Source organism: Sclerotinia sclerotiorum, genomic scaffold, assembly GCF_000146945.2.
Source record: "Sclerotinia sclerotiorum 1980 UF-70 scaffold_22 genomic scaffold, whole genome shotgun sequence".
NCBI lineage: Eukaryota > Fungi > Ascomycota > Leotiomycetes > Helotiales > Sclerotiniaceae > Sclerotinia > Sclerotinia sclerotiorum.
In genome coordinates this window covers 719,032-735,157 of record NW_001820814.1, presented here as the reverse complement: position 1 = coordinate 735,157, position 16,126 = coordinate 719,032, and the positions used below count along the sequence as shown (strand labels likewise).

Here is a 16,126-nt window from a genome sequence, read left to right as displayed (position 1 = left end):
GCAGGAGTTTATATTGCTCGCTGTCTCAATGACGGAAAGCTCATGTTTGGTGCCGAGTCGACCAAGTCGGACACAAAAGTACGCTAAGTCACACATTCACTGCTTAGGCCCCGTACAGGCGTGGCGATAACGAGCTTATCAGTAAGACCGCCTTCAAGACCGCCTCAAACCGCTTTCTTTTTTTTGGAAACCCAAAATTGATCTTACTCTTTCATAATCGACCATACAAAAAAGGTTCATTTATATCCTCAAGGCTTTCACAGGTTATAGGTATTTTGGCATCATGGGTAATGATGGTGGAAGTATTCCTACTCGTCGCGAACTGGTAAAGGAAGCAGCTCGCAATCCAAATACATCCGAATTAAAGGCTACCCTCCACGAGGCGCAAACACACGCCTGGACATATTGCCCTCTCTCTAATCAACCCCTCGCTGCACCTATAGTGTCCGACTGTGCTGGGACGCTGTACAATAAAGATGCTATAATCACACAATTACTTCCCAAAGACGACGATGTCCCAGCTTCTGTCATAAAGGAGAAGGAAGAGGTTCTACAAGGACGAGTCAAGTCATTGCGCGATATCGTCGAGGTTAAATTCTCCACGGTTATGGAAGATAAAGAAGAGAAGAAGATATGCCCTATCACCAGTAAGGAGTTAGGTGCCAGTGCCAGAGCTGTTTATTTAGTGCCATGTGGGCATGCCTTCTCGGAAGTCGCGATTAGAGAGTTAAAGGGCGACGCATGTGTTGAGTGTAATGAAGGTTATACTGCGGAGAATGTTATACCGATACTCCCCATTGCGAAAGAAGACATTGCAAGATTAGCATCTCGAGCTGCCAAGTTGAAGGAAGATGGATTAACACATTCGCTGAAGAAAGCTCCAGGGGGAAAGAAGAAAAGAAAACATGCTGTAGAAACGGAATCTGCTGTTCCTATGGAAAGCGGAAAGGATGATTCTATCGACAGCAAACAGCCTCGGTCGCAAGGAACTGGAGTTGCTGATAAGCCTCAGAGTCGAATACAAGAGAATGGAAATGGAGCATCGACACCAAAGTTGAATAATGGCGCATCTACAGTTTCTTCAGGCATCAAAAACGCTTCAGCGGCAAACCTGACAGCTAAAGTTTTAGAAGAACAAGAGGAACGAAACAAAAGAAGAAAATTGGGAATGAATGACAACCTCAAGAGTTTGTTTTCAAATACCGGATACAATGCACAAAAACAGAAGGGAGGGGATTTCATGACAAGGGGATTCTCGATGAACAAGAAATCATAGGACAATAGGTATAGGACGAATGGGAAAGCATGGCGTCAGGTGTTGATGGTCTCGCCGGCTCTGTTTTCAAGGAATGTCAGGCCCTGATTTGTACATCATATATTAATTGGAAGTTGATGAAATCATTTTCTTGAGACTAGTACTCCATTGACCGGGGTGTTTCGAAAATGTGATGAACCAGTAGTTACGAACTAATAATCTATGGCTGCAAGCGTGTGAATGATAGAGAGCCTCCTGTTAGTACAGAATCATCCTGCGTCTCCTCATACGCTCTCCCACGGATTCTATTCATGCACATGTAATCTTACATCCTCATTCCCATTTCCAAAAAAAAAACGATAGATCTGAGTCTACTTGTGGTCGAAGTTTGGACTTTTCGAAAGTTGACGTGTGGTGTGTAAAATGTATTTTGTAGACCAGTCGGTGCTGAGGTTCAACTTAGGCTGCTGCTGTAGGGAGGCATTGCGGCAAGAGGTTTAAAGGCCAGACTTGGAAAGGAGATTTGACAGTAAGTTCCTAGGAAGGAGATTCATTCACGGGGGGTATTTCGGAAAAGACCATACATATACAAGGATTGAAAAGAATTATGGCCTAGAATTGCTAGCAGCTGATGCACATCTTCTCTACAGACCTATTTTGAATTTCTCGATCCCAGGCAATACAGTTCAAAATCCATTTATATCCCCTGCCCCCTCAAATTCGTGCACTACAACCTATCTACAATTCATCCTTCGCATCCTCTTTAGCTCCCTTCTTAACAACCCTCTCACAAACTGCTGGAGTCCCAACATCCATTCTATAATTGCACTTCTCCATTTCCACAACCTTCCAAATTTCATCCTTCTCGGCACAGCCTAATACAACTGTCGTGGCCCTATTCGGTCCATTCCAGCAATGTTGTCCATTCTCATACACCAAAGTAGTCCTGATGCCTTTACCAAGTCCTTTGCCCTCCGCATCAACTTCTTCATCGACTTCTATTGTATCAAAACGGACGAAATTGCCCATGTTAGTGTTTCCACCACCTTTTTTGGATTTCTGGGATGTCTTGTCCATCCAGCAGAGTTCGTAATCGTATTCACCAGAATCTTTGGATACGCAGATGCCTTTGAGAGCGCGAAAGATATCATCTACACCGTAGTCTTTCTCAAGGTCGGATTGGAGATCAGAAAGTGTGGTTTGCTTGACACCGAGATCATCGCTGACAGTCTGGTAAGCACTTCTCGCATCTTGAACAGCCTTGGACTCGGAGCCAGAATTGGCATTATCTGCCAAAATTCCGTTTTCAACGAGGATGATCCGAAGATCAATGACCTTTTGGTGAACCCAAGCACGGATGGATTGTGGAAGATATTCTTCGAATTTGTAAACTATTGTGTGTTAGTGATAAGATAGATTATTGATGAATGAATTAATGGGTAAATGAAATGATTGATATATGAAGAATTTCTTTTCAGATCACATCTCATACAAGCACCAGCATTCGTTGAAATGCACGTGTGCATCAGCTGTGATATCTTGACTTCTGCAGTCTGATGTGCACAATGTGTAGACAAATGGATGATTCGCTGGGCCCCCAAGCCACTGCCGTGGAGGTCGACTATTTTTCATGAAAATACTTCAAACAACCTTTGAGAGCAGCGAGTCCAAGGGGTTTGCGGCTTATCCACACCAAGAACATTGATATGGAAACTTCCACCTTTTTCCCGACGCCTCATAACCCTTGACATTCCTTCATTATACACTGAGGCATAAAATATATGAGAAAAAAATCTAACTTACTCGCATCAACGTCACTCTCCTCCTCATCCTTCTCCCAAACATCCCACTCAATGCCATCATTCTCCGGCTTCGCCGTCTCTTCGACCGCTTTATCCTGACTTTCCACGTCCTCATCTTCACTTGCATCCTTCGAGGCAGCATAATCCTCCCAAGCCTTCACTGCCCTCTTGACACCCTCATCATTAAAATTGGGATTACGTTCCTCCTTAAATCTCGACAAAATGCCCTCGAGCTCATTAACTTTATTATGCAACGCCAATTTCTTAGCCTGCACGCCAATCAATGCATCTCTCAACTCCTCGACTCTCGCCTTAGCCATCGCAGCCAAAATCGAAGCTTTACTAGTCTTCTCTCCCGAAGTCTTCACGACCTTACCCCGCTCTCTTCTCTCCACCTCCTCATATTTGCGTTTGAGCTCCTCCTCTTTCTTCTCCAACTCGACGATTTCCAGCTCCGTCCTTCCAATCTTCATCTGTACACCCGCTCTCAAACTCTGCGCCTGCTTAACCAGTTCCTCCCTCTTCTTATTCGCTTTAATTTGAGCTTTCGTCCTAATATCATCTAATCTTCTCCACTCCTTTCCAATTTCTGCACATTTATCTGCGCATTTTGTTCCTCCTACATTTTCCCACTCATCACTCCCATCACAACATAATTCATAATCGCACACTCCATCATTCACATAAGTGAAGGGAACATAGGCGGGTATATGGCCCTTGTTCTTGCAATAATATCCAGGCAGAGCAAGACTCGTATTATGAGGGCTCGAGCCCGTCGAGCTTTGTAATGGCTGAGGAGGGGAAAGATGGGAGAGGTATGTACACGCGCTTGTGCCAGGCTCGTCACTTCCATCTGGGCAGTCGCAGTAATCGTCGTTTACTTTGGAGATCGCGATTGAAATGGAGGGGTTTGAAAGACAGGTGAATTTGTCAGTTGATTTGTAGAATTTGGCGACTATAGTTCAGGAAAGAAAGAGTCAGTTTTGTGGGCTAATGGAAATATATGTAACCTTTCTTAACAGTCTGCCTTCCACGACGGTCTTCCTCGAAAGATCAGCGAAAGAGGGCATTTCGAGAATTCTTTTGAGCATGTCGATGGAATAAGACCCAGAAAACCCGTTGCCTTCACGGTGCTCGAATATTTCGATTCTTGTTAAAATAATCAATTGCAATACGGAGAGAGTACTTACACTCAGGCCCAACACCCCTAGGTCTCGAAGCTTCTGCCGCAAGTACAGAGGTAGATAAAGTGCTTAAAAGCACCAATGCCTTTGTCGCCACCATCTTCATAAAATTCACAGAATCAAGACACCCTGCAAATGCGATCAAATGGTGCTTCAAGGAGGAATTGAAGTTGATATAATGTGTCGATGAACTCAAGATAGCTTCAAGCTGTGGGGTTGAGATTTAATAAAGATGCCAGCTTGCTATCTTAGCGAACAGGCCTGTGACATCAAACATCTGCACGTCTTGGGCGGGTCCCTTGTTAACTTGAACAGCAGCCAATTAAACTTATTGTCGAGTTTATCGATGTCTTTACGGAGTATAGAACTTATCATTGCAATAGAGAGCTCAGCTTTTAGGATGTTAGAACAACGATTCCAAAGATTTAGATATCACAGCACGTTTCAAGACACTGTTCATGTATTTTGATTCATTTTATTCCTATGGAATCAGGCGAGGCTCAAATGCCCACTGCATGAGCTCTTTCATCCATCAGTAAAGTTCAACTGCAGACCACCCAATCCATCCTTTCCAGCCCACTAAACATCCATCAATCCTCTCCAATAACTCAGTCCCGCTGCGCCATTAAGATATCCCAATATGCTATGTACTTCCTCCTTCCATTCATCATCCTTCGTGGCCCGCGGATATGGTATTTTCCAACTTCTGGTATGAAATAGGGAGACATGTCTGTCGTATTCTCTCTTCGCCATTTTAAAAACTCCAAGATGCTGCTGCCCTAATTTTTGCCGCGAGGCAGATGTATGAAGAAAATGGCTCGTGTAAAACATTAAGATAAAACAAAATAAAAACTAATGTGGTTTTATTACCATGGTGATCAGAACATGCTTCCATCCTGACCTGGTACTGGTCCTGGTCCTGGTCCCATCACACCTCCAGCTCCAGAGAGGAAATCTGGCATGGCCGGACTTGGCGCGTTGTATGCCTTTTCTCTTGCCTCGGCATTCAGATTGCCTCCCTCACTCAGGCTCTTCCTCAATCTCTGTCTGTGTTTCTCTCGGGGAGTTTCTTCTTCGTCTGAGAAGGTGCTCATCTCTTCACTACTCGTCGTAGACAATGGAATCTCATCCCTCTCAAGATATTCGCTGGAGTCCTTTTTTCCCATCATCGCACCAAACATAGCTCTCGTTTGTCTTCTTCTTGGATTAACTGCAGGAATAGGTGGAGCAATACCGTTTTGAAGGCTCGATCCAGGTGGAAGATTAATTGTTGAGACACGGGAAGTAGATGATATGAAAGTGGGTTCCGAGATCTCGGATTTTGTTACCGACTTCTTGCGGGCGGCCATGTAGCCATTTGCATGGGATGCTGTTGGAGTAGTTGATCGTGGCCCAATGGGTGACGGATCATGTAAAGAAGGTGTAGAGTTGACTGAAAAGGGGGTGACGGGTGATGGTCTAGGTGAAATACCAATGTCCAATGCGTCACCCGTTTGCAGAGCGTGCATATTCTGAGGTTCAAAATAACTCGAAGGTTGTGCTTTGCTGTTATTTCTGGGTCTTGGCCCCATCGCTGGGGATGGGATAGGGGATGGGCGGCCAGGTGGCAAACCAGGAGATGAACCAGGGGATACACCTGATACGGTAGGTTTGAGCATGAGGCGAGCATTGTGAAGGTCTTCAACAATACCTTGACTTGAACTACCCGTTCCCTCGGCCATCGCTTTAGCTAGATCATCTCTGTATCGGCCATTGCGGCTCTTAGATCGACCAGAAGCATCAGAACCTGAACGATCTCTAGAGGTACGAGATGCAGGTCGCGACCCTGAAAAGCTCGTGCTTATACTGCCCTTGCTTTCTCTGTTTGCATTCCGTTGAGAATGTGTCACCGGTGGGGGTTTTCTCTCTCGACTTTGAGCTCTTTGACGCGTTGCGAAATTAGCAGATGCATCATTTATTCCCTGCATGTTTCTTGCTTCATATGGATGCGCTTGTCGGGGCTCATTAGGCCTCGGGCTCGACCAGTTAATTTCGTTGAAAGCATCGTCACCTTTCTGCTGATGCCTCAAAGTCATTTGATGCTCCCGATCACGTTGTGCATCTCTTCGAGCTTGACGGAAGGCCTTCACCTGGGGTGGCGTGGAAGAAGTAGCGACATTTCGTAACATTTCCTCCTCTTCCTCCTTCCATGAGCTGTCATCAATTCTCTTCTTACCTGGTTGAGGAGGTCCATTCTGTATGACTGGACTACTGCCAATCCCGAACATTTTCATGGCTTTGGATTGGCCTGCGGCTTCCTTTTGTTTCATTGCCAACGCGCTGAGGCTGGCCTTAGTCTTCAATAGAACGGCCGAGCCAGGAGTAGGTGAGGCAACCTGGCGTTCAGGTTGACGTTCAGCTTCAATCACTAGGCTCTTGAGGTTTTCCTGAACTTGCTTTCGACGTTGAGCAAGCTCCTCTTTGAACTCTTGTCGCTCTTGTTGAGTAGCCGAACTTCCATCTCTATTGTGACGTGATTCCATCTCCTCCTCCCATGCAGCCTTTGGTATAGTTTCAGCCTCGGCATCCGAGTCTATCGGCTGTATGGCAAGAGGGTCGAGAACGGCAGCATTTACTTTAGCCAAAGGACTTAGTGGGGTTTCATCCCAATCATTAATTTCCCAAGGGTTTCGTCTCTCACTATAATCCTGAGAAGGTTCTTCAATCGGATCGTAAGATATTTGTTGATTGAATCCAGCTGCAGTGATGCCATATATGGATGAGCTGTCACTGTCAGATCGTAAATGTGAACGGACCATTCCACTCAGGCCCGGCAGTGTTGGCGAGTCGGCTGGAGGCTCAGGCTCTCTTTCGCCATCATCTGGTGGTGTGGTTTTGATCTCCAGAATCTTTGAAGAGCTGGTTGGAGGCGCCGGTAGTGGCTGTTGTGGACCTAGAGCCGCAAGGGCAATTGCCTGATTTGCTGGATGCTGAGATTCGTCAGGTCGTGATGTCATTAACGGATCATTATGATTACGATATTTCAGATTGGGAAAGCTGCGGGGTTGAGGAAGTCCCCATGGTCGACTGACAGGTCCCTTGGAAGGAAACTCTGGTTTGCTAGGAGATGCTACTGAACGACTTGGAGAGCCCATAAACGGTACTGAAACAGAGTCACTTCCAGGAATTATTATCCGTTGTTGTTTCGGGGATTGTAGCTCGGGAGCTCGATCTTTAGGAGGGAAATGCCTCTGAGGAGGGTAGTTCTGTGCACCAGAATCGTTACGAAGTCGTGGTCCTGGCTGTTGTCGTGGGACAAAAGGTCCCGGCGGGGAATGCTTTCTTGGAGGCGGTGTCTCTCTACCGGTGTTCATTTGGAATTGGTTCTGGTAGGTTCTTTCCTCGTCATGGGGTTGGATAGGCTTAATTTTCCCACCAGTCATCATAGCCTTGACCCTGTCATTGACTTGTGATATTGGTGCTGCTTCATCATTTTCGCTGGCTGGAGGGCTCAGAGGAGGGTTTGAGAATCCGTACTGTGATTTAGGCTCCACCTCCAAGTGAGCTGATTTCGCTGATGGACCAAAGTCAAACCCGCTGATGGGTGACGGAAGATTATGACTTGGTGGTGGACTTGCGGCACGCAAATTAGGCATACTGCCTTTAGCAAGCACTGGCTTGCGGTCCCATTTGTCAGATGCATTAACAGAGGTAGCTGATGTAGGCGAATTCATTGTAAGTGGAGGTGTCTGAGCGCCCATACCACGTTGTCTGGTCAGGCTATCGATTCTGTTCATGGATGAGTGTTGTTGATCGTGTACATGTTGATCCAAACCAGTTTCGTAGAGTCGGCGCATTTTGGGTGTAGATCTTTCCATGCCGGAATTCGTTCCAGAGCCTCCTGCTGAAACTGGCGTGTGAGATCCACTCAGTGATGGAGTACGTTGTGAAGTGAAAGAAGTTGCAGCTGTAGAAATTCTCGTGGTCACTGGCCCAGAGGAAGTGGTAGATGATGTTTCCCGGTTACGATTGTATCCAGTCGGTGGCGGGGAACCAGCTCTCGAGTGTTCTGCTGTCGATATATCTGCATTGTTGTCCTCATCATCGTTTCGCTCATCCCATTGTTGTTCCTTTTCCTTCTGCCGTAACTTCTGAAAAGCCGACGGGCTAACATCATTGTCATACAATACACGACCTCCTAGACCACCATCACCCGAACTTTTGGATCCTGCGGGAATTTTATAAATCTTTTGACGGCCACCGAAAAGAACATTGCCCTCGCTCGGTTTTGGTCGACTCATAATACTCCCGGTGTGTACAGATTCGTCATCCGTCCCGTAACCATCTGCGTATGTATCAACCTTGGAAAAGGTAAACGGTGGTCGAACCGATCCATGTATCGACGATACCTCTGCGATGTCAGAGAGACCATGTCCTTGGAATCCAAAGTCAATCAGTTTTGAGGCTCGGTTGGGGAATAACACACTGTCATCACTAGCTTTACCAATCTTTGAAGTTGGATCGTCTTGTTCTCGTAACATAGAAAACCGAGCTGATAATCCATTCATCAACAGACTTGTTCGAAAGTCATCCAACGGCGGCAAAGCATTCTCAAGGTCCAATTCTACTTTTGGTTCGGGCTCTTCCTTCTTCTTTCCAAGTCTAAAAGTTATTGATGATTTGACGGTGGGAGTGTGCTCGATATCGCTAGATGCTCGACTTGCTGCCTCTGTTGCGTCCTTGGCATCCTTCTTCTTGCGACTTCTAAACATGGTGCTCAGTATCTCGCGCTATGAACTTACTCCTCTCCAATTCTCGAATATAACACCAATCCTAATATGATTCACAAAGTTGCAAGCTTCAGTGAAAAGTAGCGAGACAGCTTCAATTCCTCGGCTTCAATTGTCGAGCGAATGTCGTTTATGTCGAGATGCGGGATGGCAAAAAAAGACAGCTCGAGATAAAAGACCAAAGCGTGAACGACAAGTAGAAAGTTGGGGAAATTGGAAACAAGCTGTTCTGACATACAAGCATTAGCCTTGAGAGTTTAAGGAGTGTTTGGGGCAAAGGAATTCTCGGTGGACTACGCACGGGAGAAGTGTAACGGGTCGAGTCTGATCAGACGAAAATTGTGAGCAATAGCGAAGATGTTTTGTTTTGCAGGTTTTCTATTACCAATAGTGATATCTTATCAAGATATTAAAACCACACAAAATGGAGGAATATTATCGGAGGTTGTGCTTCAAAAGTAGTAATGAACGTATTTGGGTATTTCGGTATCCCTGAGGAATGGAGCTCGTTTCTCGGTGCATAGATTGAGCTGCATAGGAGTTCCGATTCGATGTTTGTCTAGGTCAATATGCTGTTGATCATTCGGATAGGTGACCTGCACGATTTGTACGGTACGAGGTTTCGTGATGATACTTGGGGGACCAAATTAAAAAGAACGTATGTAGAGTCGATGTTTTGGGAAAGACAAATTTGGATGTTGATAACCACAAATATGCAAATTGCTAGGTAGCTGGGACTGAACTCTGGAAAAGAATATGCCAATGAATGTATGCAAGTGAATATCTATGCAGAAGAAATATCGTATCGAATGTCGAAATATTACTACCGAATCCGATCTGTCTGACTCAACTCCGCCTCTTTCCTTCAAGTTTAATTGCAGAGGAATAAACGTTTTGTGTTTCGACTTTTTAACGTTTCTAACGTTTCCTTGAGGTGTGAATGTGCCGGTATTGTAAGGGCAAAATAAAATGAGCGTGGTATAGAATGCGAGCGAGTGTGGGTGAGTGGGTGAAAGAGCGACAGGTATGAATTGATCGACTTGGTTGGACGGAAGAGAGCCAGAGAGGTAGGGGACTGGATTGCAAAAGAGAAATGGCCGTTTCGATTCTCTCTTCTCTCTCTATGTACGGAGTAGGTTACCTAGTATCTCATTGAAGAAAAGCCAAGGTTTTTTGATGGTCTGCCAAAATGCAAACCAATCAATGTTTGACTTGTAGATTTGATGTATCGTTGGATGAATAAATTTGGAAGGAAGGATTGGTTCAATTGATGGAGCGAATTATGCATTGCAGTTAGGACGAACCACCAGCGAACCTAGCTAGGGTCGTCTGCTAGGCTTGCTAGCCTTTACCGGCTAACCTTATTTAGCTAAGCAATCAAATACTAAATGTAACCCTTTCCGTTTCTCATGCCACACCTCTCTCACCCATCCGAGTCAAATTCTACATTTTACCCTCATCAGATCTATCAACCCAGAGCATGTATCCCTGATAACAATGTTTTAATTGTTTACATTGTTTATATTGTTCCATTGATTACATTGACGACATTATTTCTATATCATGACAACGCATCCAATAGTGAGCGGCTGCCTTGGTTTTACCCAGTACATAAAAGAGAAAGTGGATTGAAATTTAGACAGCGGTAACGAGAAAAAATAGTAAATTGTGATACGACGGTGATGATGGGATACAGTATACCTTCCTACTACCTATGAAGGGGGAGGCAAGACTAGTTAAGGTTTGTGACAGCTAGATGAAGATGAGCTTACCGTGCATGCGAGGATATACTCCGCCGATAGCATCACGAGTGAGATGAGGTGATGTATGGCATGTCTATTCTGGTAAGGTTAAGGGTTTCTTCAGCAGACAGCAGTCAATAAGGTTACTTAATTCTTGTGTGGGTGTGTAATAAGAATAAGTGAGGCAGCGGCGTGGAAATGAAGCGAATCAATAAGATGCTTTTCAATAAGACATTTTAGGAGACGAAGAGATGAAGAGATCTCTTAAAAGGCTTGTCATACATACTCTGTACATCTCCAGCCGAATAATGCTGTAGGTAGTATTAGAGATCGATATCATCCAATATAGGAGGTCAATTGATTGAACTCAACTAAACCCAAAACAACTTTGCGCCCCCAAATTCCCGATTTCTCTGATCTGAGCTTCTTAGCATCTTTAGCATATCGTGAAAGTGCCGATTGACCCTGGAAGATAAGCTTTTGACTGTAACTGTACTCAGTACCACTGCACTCCTGCATAGTGGCGCGGCTAATCATTGACATTGATTCCTGGAATTAGCTACGAGTGCTGTAGTATTTGATATATCGGTCATTAGCTGTTTCGGAGGTTCTTCACTAGTGGAGTATCAAGAACTTGGTAAAAGCTAATCATTGTATGAGATGAGATTCAAGAACATGGTATATTAGATATTTTCTCGTTCCCCCTCCCTTCCTTATTATTCACGCCTTCTTGTCTCATGATTTGCTTTGGAAGAGCTGGAGTGTCTTGTGCGTCGTACCATACAGATACCATACAGCAAGGATCATCGAGCGGGCAATAAAAAAGCAATGTACCAAAATTACTTTGACTGCTGTACGGGATGCATATATATCTATCAAGAAGGATAAGAGAGTGTGATGCTTGTGATATCGACCTCCACCTGCTGCAAATAGGTAGCTATAGTAAAGTTTTCAGATGAGATGAGACGAATGAAATGAAATGAAATGGGCTGAGATGAGCCGACTTTTCGTTGACAATCGGAAAGGAACCTGATGGGGGTGTCAACCTAATAAAAGGGTTTGCATCTAGTACCTTTTCAATCACTTCGAACCAGGATTAATAGGCTATGACGGATCGAGACGCCAAAAAGTTTTGAATCAACAAGCATAATCTATCTATGCACGGGACGGATTGTACCCGCAAGCGAATGAAAAGTCAATTGTACCTGAAAAATACTTCAAGTAATGCTAGGTAGGTGCCTGACACTTGACCAATTTAAGAAATACTAAGGTTATCCATTTACTTTTTCTTTTCCTTTTCTCTGTTTCTCTTCTTATCCGAACGTTCATAATTCATCCAATCATTATTCTTGTACAGGAAATAAATAATCAACAAATTAATCAGGCATTACTCCTTTTCATATATCACTAATAACAAGACTCGTGGTCGTCAAGGATTAATATCCCCCAAAGTCCCAAAAAGGCTTGAATTATAAGCAGCTGAAATTGTCAATTGTCAATTGTATATCCGGCGATGAAGAAAGACTTTATGCGAAACAAGAGCTCAAGAAACCATCTGGGATTATTACGATTATTAGGATTATTCGTCACTTAAGAAAACACTTTTGGCGAGAATTACACTCTGTCATCCCGTCAACTCATCTAGCCAGCTGGCAGTCTCATTTCCAGAAGTCCAGAATTCCAACTTCCTCGCTTTTACTGGGAAGATCGAAGTTACTTCATGAACCTACTTTGTTTGTTTTTTATCAGAGCACTCGGGAAGTGGGTCTGTATATATTTCTTGTCTCGCAAATCACCGGTTACTTGCCCTTTTTTTCCCACCGCATTGAATTCTTGTCTCACATTTGTTGTCCGTCTTAACCACAGACTACAGTACTTACGAACTATACATTTACAGTTTCGCTTTCCAGCCGTTTTCGAGGACTGTTAACTTTCATCGAATAAAGGCAAAACAAACGCTCCAGGGCTCAGAGAGTCAGAGCTCAAAGCTCCGAGCTCAAATTGTTCGGACGAAAATGTCAACGAGTAATGGATCCTTCCTGACCAAGGGTATCATTGTTCCTGGATCCTAGCGATATAAAGCTCATCCACTCATAGGGCCGGACCAAAGCTTCCATAAGATTACCCAAACAGGTATCAACCTCAAGGTTTAGAGATGATATATAGGTTGATATATAGTACCTAGGTAGATATAGAATCTGGATACTTTCCATAACATGTCAAACTCTCTAATCAGGAATTTTACGATTCGCGAGTAATACATGGCAGCAGCATCCTGAAACCAATACATACGCCATAACAGCCTTTTAACAATCTAATCCGATCTAAGCTCAACTCAACTCAACTCAATTCTTAACTTTTAAGCCTCAAAATTCAAAGGGGATAATCTCTATTCTGTCTGCCAAGGGCCGGTAATAGATGTACCCGGTAGGAGAGGAAAGGAATGGCATTTGATGGAATTTATTAGGAGAATGGTACAAGACTACAAGTACTAGGTAGATAAGCCCGCTGATCTATGGCCTATATGAACAGACTCCTTTCCACAGTGGTTATTACCTTATTTCAATTCCCCCGCTCAAAATCATCCTAAGCTATGACGATCACTCAGGTCTTTTTCATATTTCCGAACATCTCTCTGAATGCTCGAGTACAGTACTCCATATATATCATTGTATTTGCATTGTGCGAGCTGTAAATGGAACGGCCAAGATAAAAGCAAATGACGGAAAATGAAATCTTTCCCAAGCTGGAGGAAAGAAATGACGTTTTGGAAATCTCCATGAGCCCGACGCCTCGGATTTGCTTACAGACTATCCAAGTAACCCCTGCTTTATTGGTCCTTCAGGCTTCTAGAAGTTTGGCAGGGCTTCTTTTCCGCCCTTGCTCCTCGTGGTAAAATGACATATCAAACAGGTTTCATAACTCCATCCCTCCCTTCCACCATATCGGAGATGAGTCGAGTCTTTCGCTCATCCACATTTACCTTTCTATGAATCTTCTCTCTCAAGTGATCTCCTGAAGGAGGCGCCGTCACACGCGTCAATGTAAACAATAAACGCACCAATTATGTTTCGGTCAATTTGGCACTGCAAGTCGCCGCTTTAATTCAAGTGCAGGAACTGTACAATGCTGTGAAGTACTTCGACCTGCATATATATGATGCAGGCGTGCATATCGATAAGCGTGCAGCAACTTCTCCATGGGGAAAGTCATCACACTACTCGTTTGACAAAATGAACACATTCATCAACCACATTGTCCATACGGGGAACGTTCACTGAATGTCCGACATGGCAATCTGGACTTCTCAGCGTTACATGGATATCTTGAGTCATGTACGTATATATCATGATTTAAGAAAATGGCAGTGCCAAAGCACCTGCAGGGACCGTTATCTGCCAGTATACCTAGTGGTAGAGGATATCAGGCTAATTGCATTGCATGAAGGTGAGAGCAGGAAAATTATTAGCATGGAGGATTGAGCTGTGTAGTAGATCCAGGGAGATTTACCGCCAATGGTTTGTTATCGAATATATATCCACCTTCCAGAGCAATGGTGGTCTCTTGCTTCAAGTTCGTTTGCTTTAAATGTGCATATCTTCTTCAAATTTTCCAACCCTTGCTTCATCATTTAGCTGCTTCATCAATTTTATTCTTCTGGCCCTACTTATCTACCTTTCTACTCATCTACGTACTTATAAAGCCTTCCAAATACTTTGATCCCTTATTCACAAATCGTCACCAGCGGGACGTTGAACTCTAAATCCAGTTATATCACGCCGTGGTAGCACAATTGAAATTAAAATTTAAGTCTACACACTCGTGTGAACACTCGTACGAACCTCCAACTTGTGTGAACTCAATTATATGCTGTCACACCTCGTACAAGCGCTATTACATTAATGGCCTCAAGGGGCTTGCATGGGCAAGCACTACGTCGTGAGTGTTTTACTTCTGGGCTTGGTTCCAAGTTTAGTTGTGAAGTTAGTGGGTGACACGGCTGAGTGGTAAGCTGAATCAGTATCTATTGATATTGTTTGGATAGACGTGGGCAATAGGGATTGGGTGTAACTTGGAAAGATAGGTGGCAGGCCATAGAAGCTGTATCAAAAAGTTTTGTTGCACATCTACAACTCCTGGCAGTATCTTGGTGCACTTGTTTCCTGTGAGACCAGGTGGTTTTTGCACATCTGTAATTTTGCGTTTCATTTAATTTGACTTTGTGATTTTTCTGTCAAGTTTCAACAAATCACTATATCAGACCTCGATGCATACTTTGAGCGAAGTGCTTTTTTACGCATGTTTGGGGTAAAAAGTCTGAATTGTGTAACCATCCAATTTTTGAGTTTCAACTTTTGACAATTAGTGGCCTACCGAGAAGTATTGTTCCACAAGCACGTCTCTAATTCGAAGTTTGAATCTGAATTAGATTTAATGACTTGTTGACCTACAATGGGAATTAAGAAAACTTCAGTTTTGGGGTGTCCCCCTTCGATATTCCAGAATCTACCTGGACTGCGGCAGATTCTGGTGATGCCTTTCTTCGCGTCGATAGGTTAAGACTTTGTGTATTGCATGATTCGAGTTGAAAGCTAAGAAGAACACAATGAGAGATCAAAAATAACGGGTCATAGTAAATCCATTGCTAGCCCTCGCAGTTTCATCCTCTAGTCTAGTTTAGACAAAACAACAAGACGAGAGTTTATCTCCGTACCGTTTCAATTAAATCGTTTTGGGCCACGCTTTTCCATGTGTATGTGACTAGGTTGCTTCTTGATTTCTCAGTAGATTGATTGGATTAGTTGGCCTACGGAAGATGAATCTACAGGGTGGATTATCATTAAAGACTGAAACATTTCAACAGTAATGACATGAAGTGTGACCTTTGGAAAATTGGCGCCTTTATCTATGGAACAACCAGTGGCTGTAAAGCCGGCAAGATCTTTCTTAAAAATAGGAGCTGCGATTTTGATTTTAGGCTGTATCTTCACGAGTGGATGTAGGAATCTCTGCGCTATTTTGATACAGAAAATCGATGATGGACTCATGGGGACGATATCAAGTTCTACAATTTGGACGAAATGGATGAAGATGAATTGTTGACAAGGTAGTTCTAGTTCCTGGTGCATCGAATAGGGACTTTTTGATGTGCTGATTGCTGCTGGAAGTTGTGCTTCTCGTTGAGAATTCCAAAAACATGGCTATAATAACAATAGAGATGAATGGCATTGGTTCGCCCAACATCAAATGACCCGGTAGAGTGTAGATTCGGGTTACCAGAAATTTTAACGAGATGTAAGGTCAAGTCTCACCACGCGTCCAAAATGGAGGGTATGTGAAGAGTATTTGGCCAATAGAGACAATCAAGGATAGA

At 43.9% G+C, this 16,126-nt stretch overlaps 6 protein-coding genes across 6 annotated transcripts; 3 read left to right on the top strand and 3 right to left on the bottom strand.

Annotated features, from left to right (window-relative positions):
- Positions 1-283: 283 nt before the first annotated feature.
- Positions 284-1,276, top strand: SS1G_12946 (hypothetical protein; the record flags this gene model as incomplete). The annotated part of the gene is made up of 1 exon (XM_001586318.1): positions 284-1,276. One exon carries the CDS (start codon positions 284-286, stop codon positions 1,274-1,276), a length of 993 nt encoding a protein of 330 aa, XP_001586368.1.
- A 717-nt stretch (positions 1,277-1,993) lies between these two features.
- On the bottom strand, positions 1,994-4,341 carry SS1G_12945 (hypothetical protein; the record flags this gene model as incomplete). The annotated part of the gene is made up of 4 exons (XM_001586317.1): positions 1,994-2,646; positions 2,949-3,020; positions 3,059-4,012; positions 4,248-4,341. 4 exons carry the CDS (start codon positions 4,339-4,341, stop codon positions 1,994-1,996), a joined length of 1,773 nt encoding a protein of 590 aa, XP_001586367.1.
- Positions 4,342-5,119: 778 nt separating this feature from the next.
- SS1G_12944 (hypothetical protein) lies at positions 5,120-8,992 on the bottom strand (the record flags this gene model as incomplete). The annotated part of the gene is made up of 1 exon (XM_001586316.1): positions 5,120-8,992. The coding sequence occupies one exon, from the start codon at positions 8,990-8,992 to the stop codon at positions 5,120-5,122; it is 3,873 nt and encodes a 1,290-aa protein (XP_001586366.1).
- A 587-nt stretch (positions 8,993-9,579) lies between these two features.
- On the top strand, positions 9,580-9,899 carry SS1G_12943 (predicted protein; the record flags this gene model as incomplete). The annotated part of the gene is made up of 2 exons (XM_001586315.1): positions 9,580-9,668; positions 9,803-9,899. The coding sequence occupies 2 exons, from the start codon at positions 9,580-9,582 to the stop codon at positions 9,897-9,899; spliced, it is 186 nt and encodes a 61-aa protein (XP_001586365.1).
- A 1,189-nt stretch (positions 9,900-11,088) lies between these two features.
- Positions 11,089-11,271, bottom strand: SS1G_12942 (predicted protein; the record flags this gene model as incomplete). Its single annotated transcript, XM_001586314.1, has 1 exon — positions 11,089-11,271. The coding sequence occupies one exon, from the start codon at positions 11,269-11,271 to the stop codon at positions 11,089-11,091; it is 183 nt and encodes a 60-aa protein (XP_001586364.1).
- A 2,771-nt stretch (positions 11,272-14,042) lies between these two features.
- On the top strand, positions 14,043-14,234 carry SS1G_12941 (predicted protein; the record flags this gene model as incomplete). Its single annotated transcript, XM_001586313.1, has 2 exons — positions 14,043-14,087; positions 14,121-14,234. 2 exons carry the CDS (start codon positions 14,043-14,045, stop codon positions 14,232-14,234), a joined length of 159 nt encoding a protein of 52 aa, XP_001586363.1.
- Between the last annotated feature and the right edge of the window lie 1,892 nt (positions 14,235-16,126).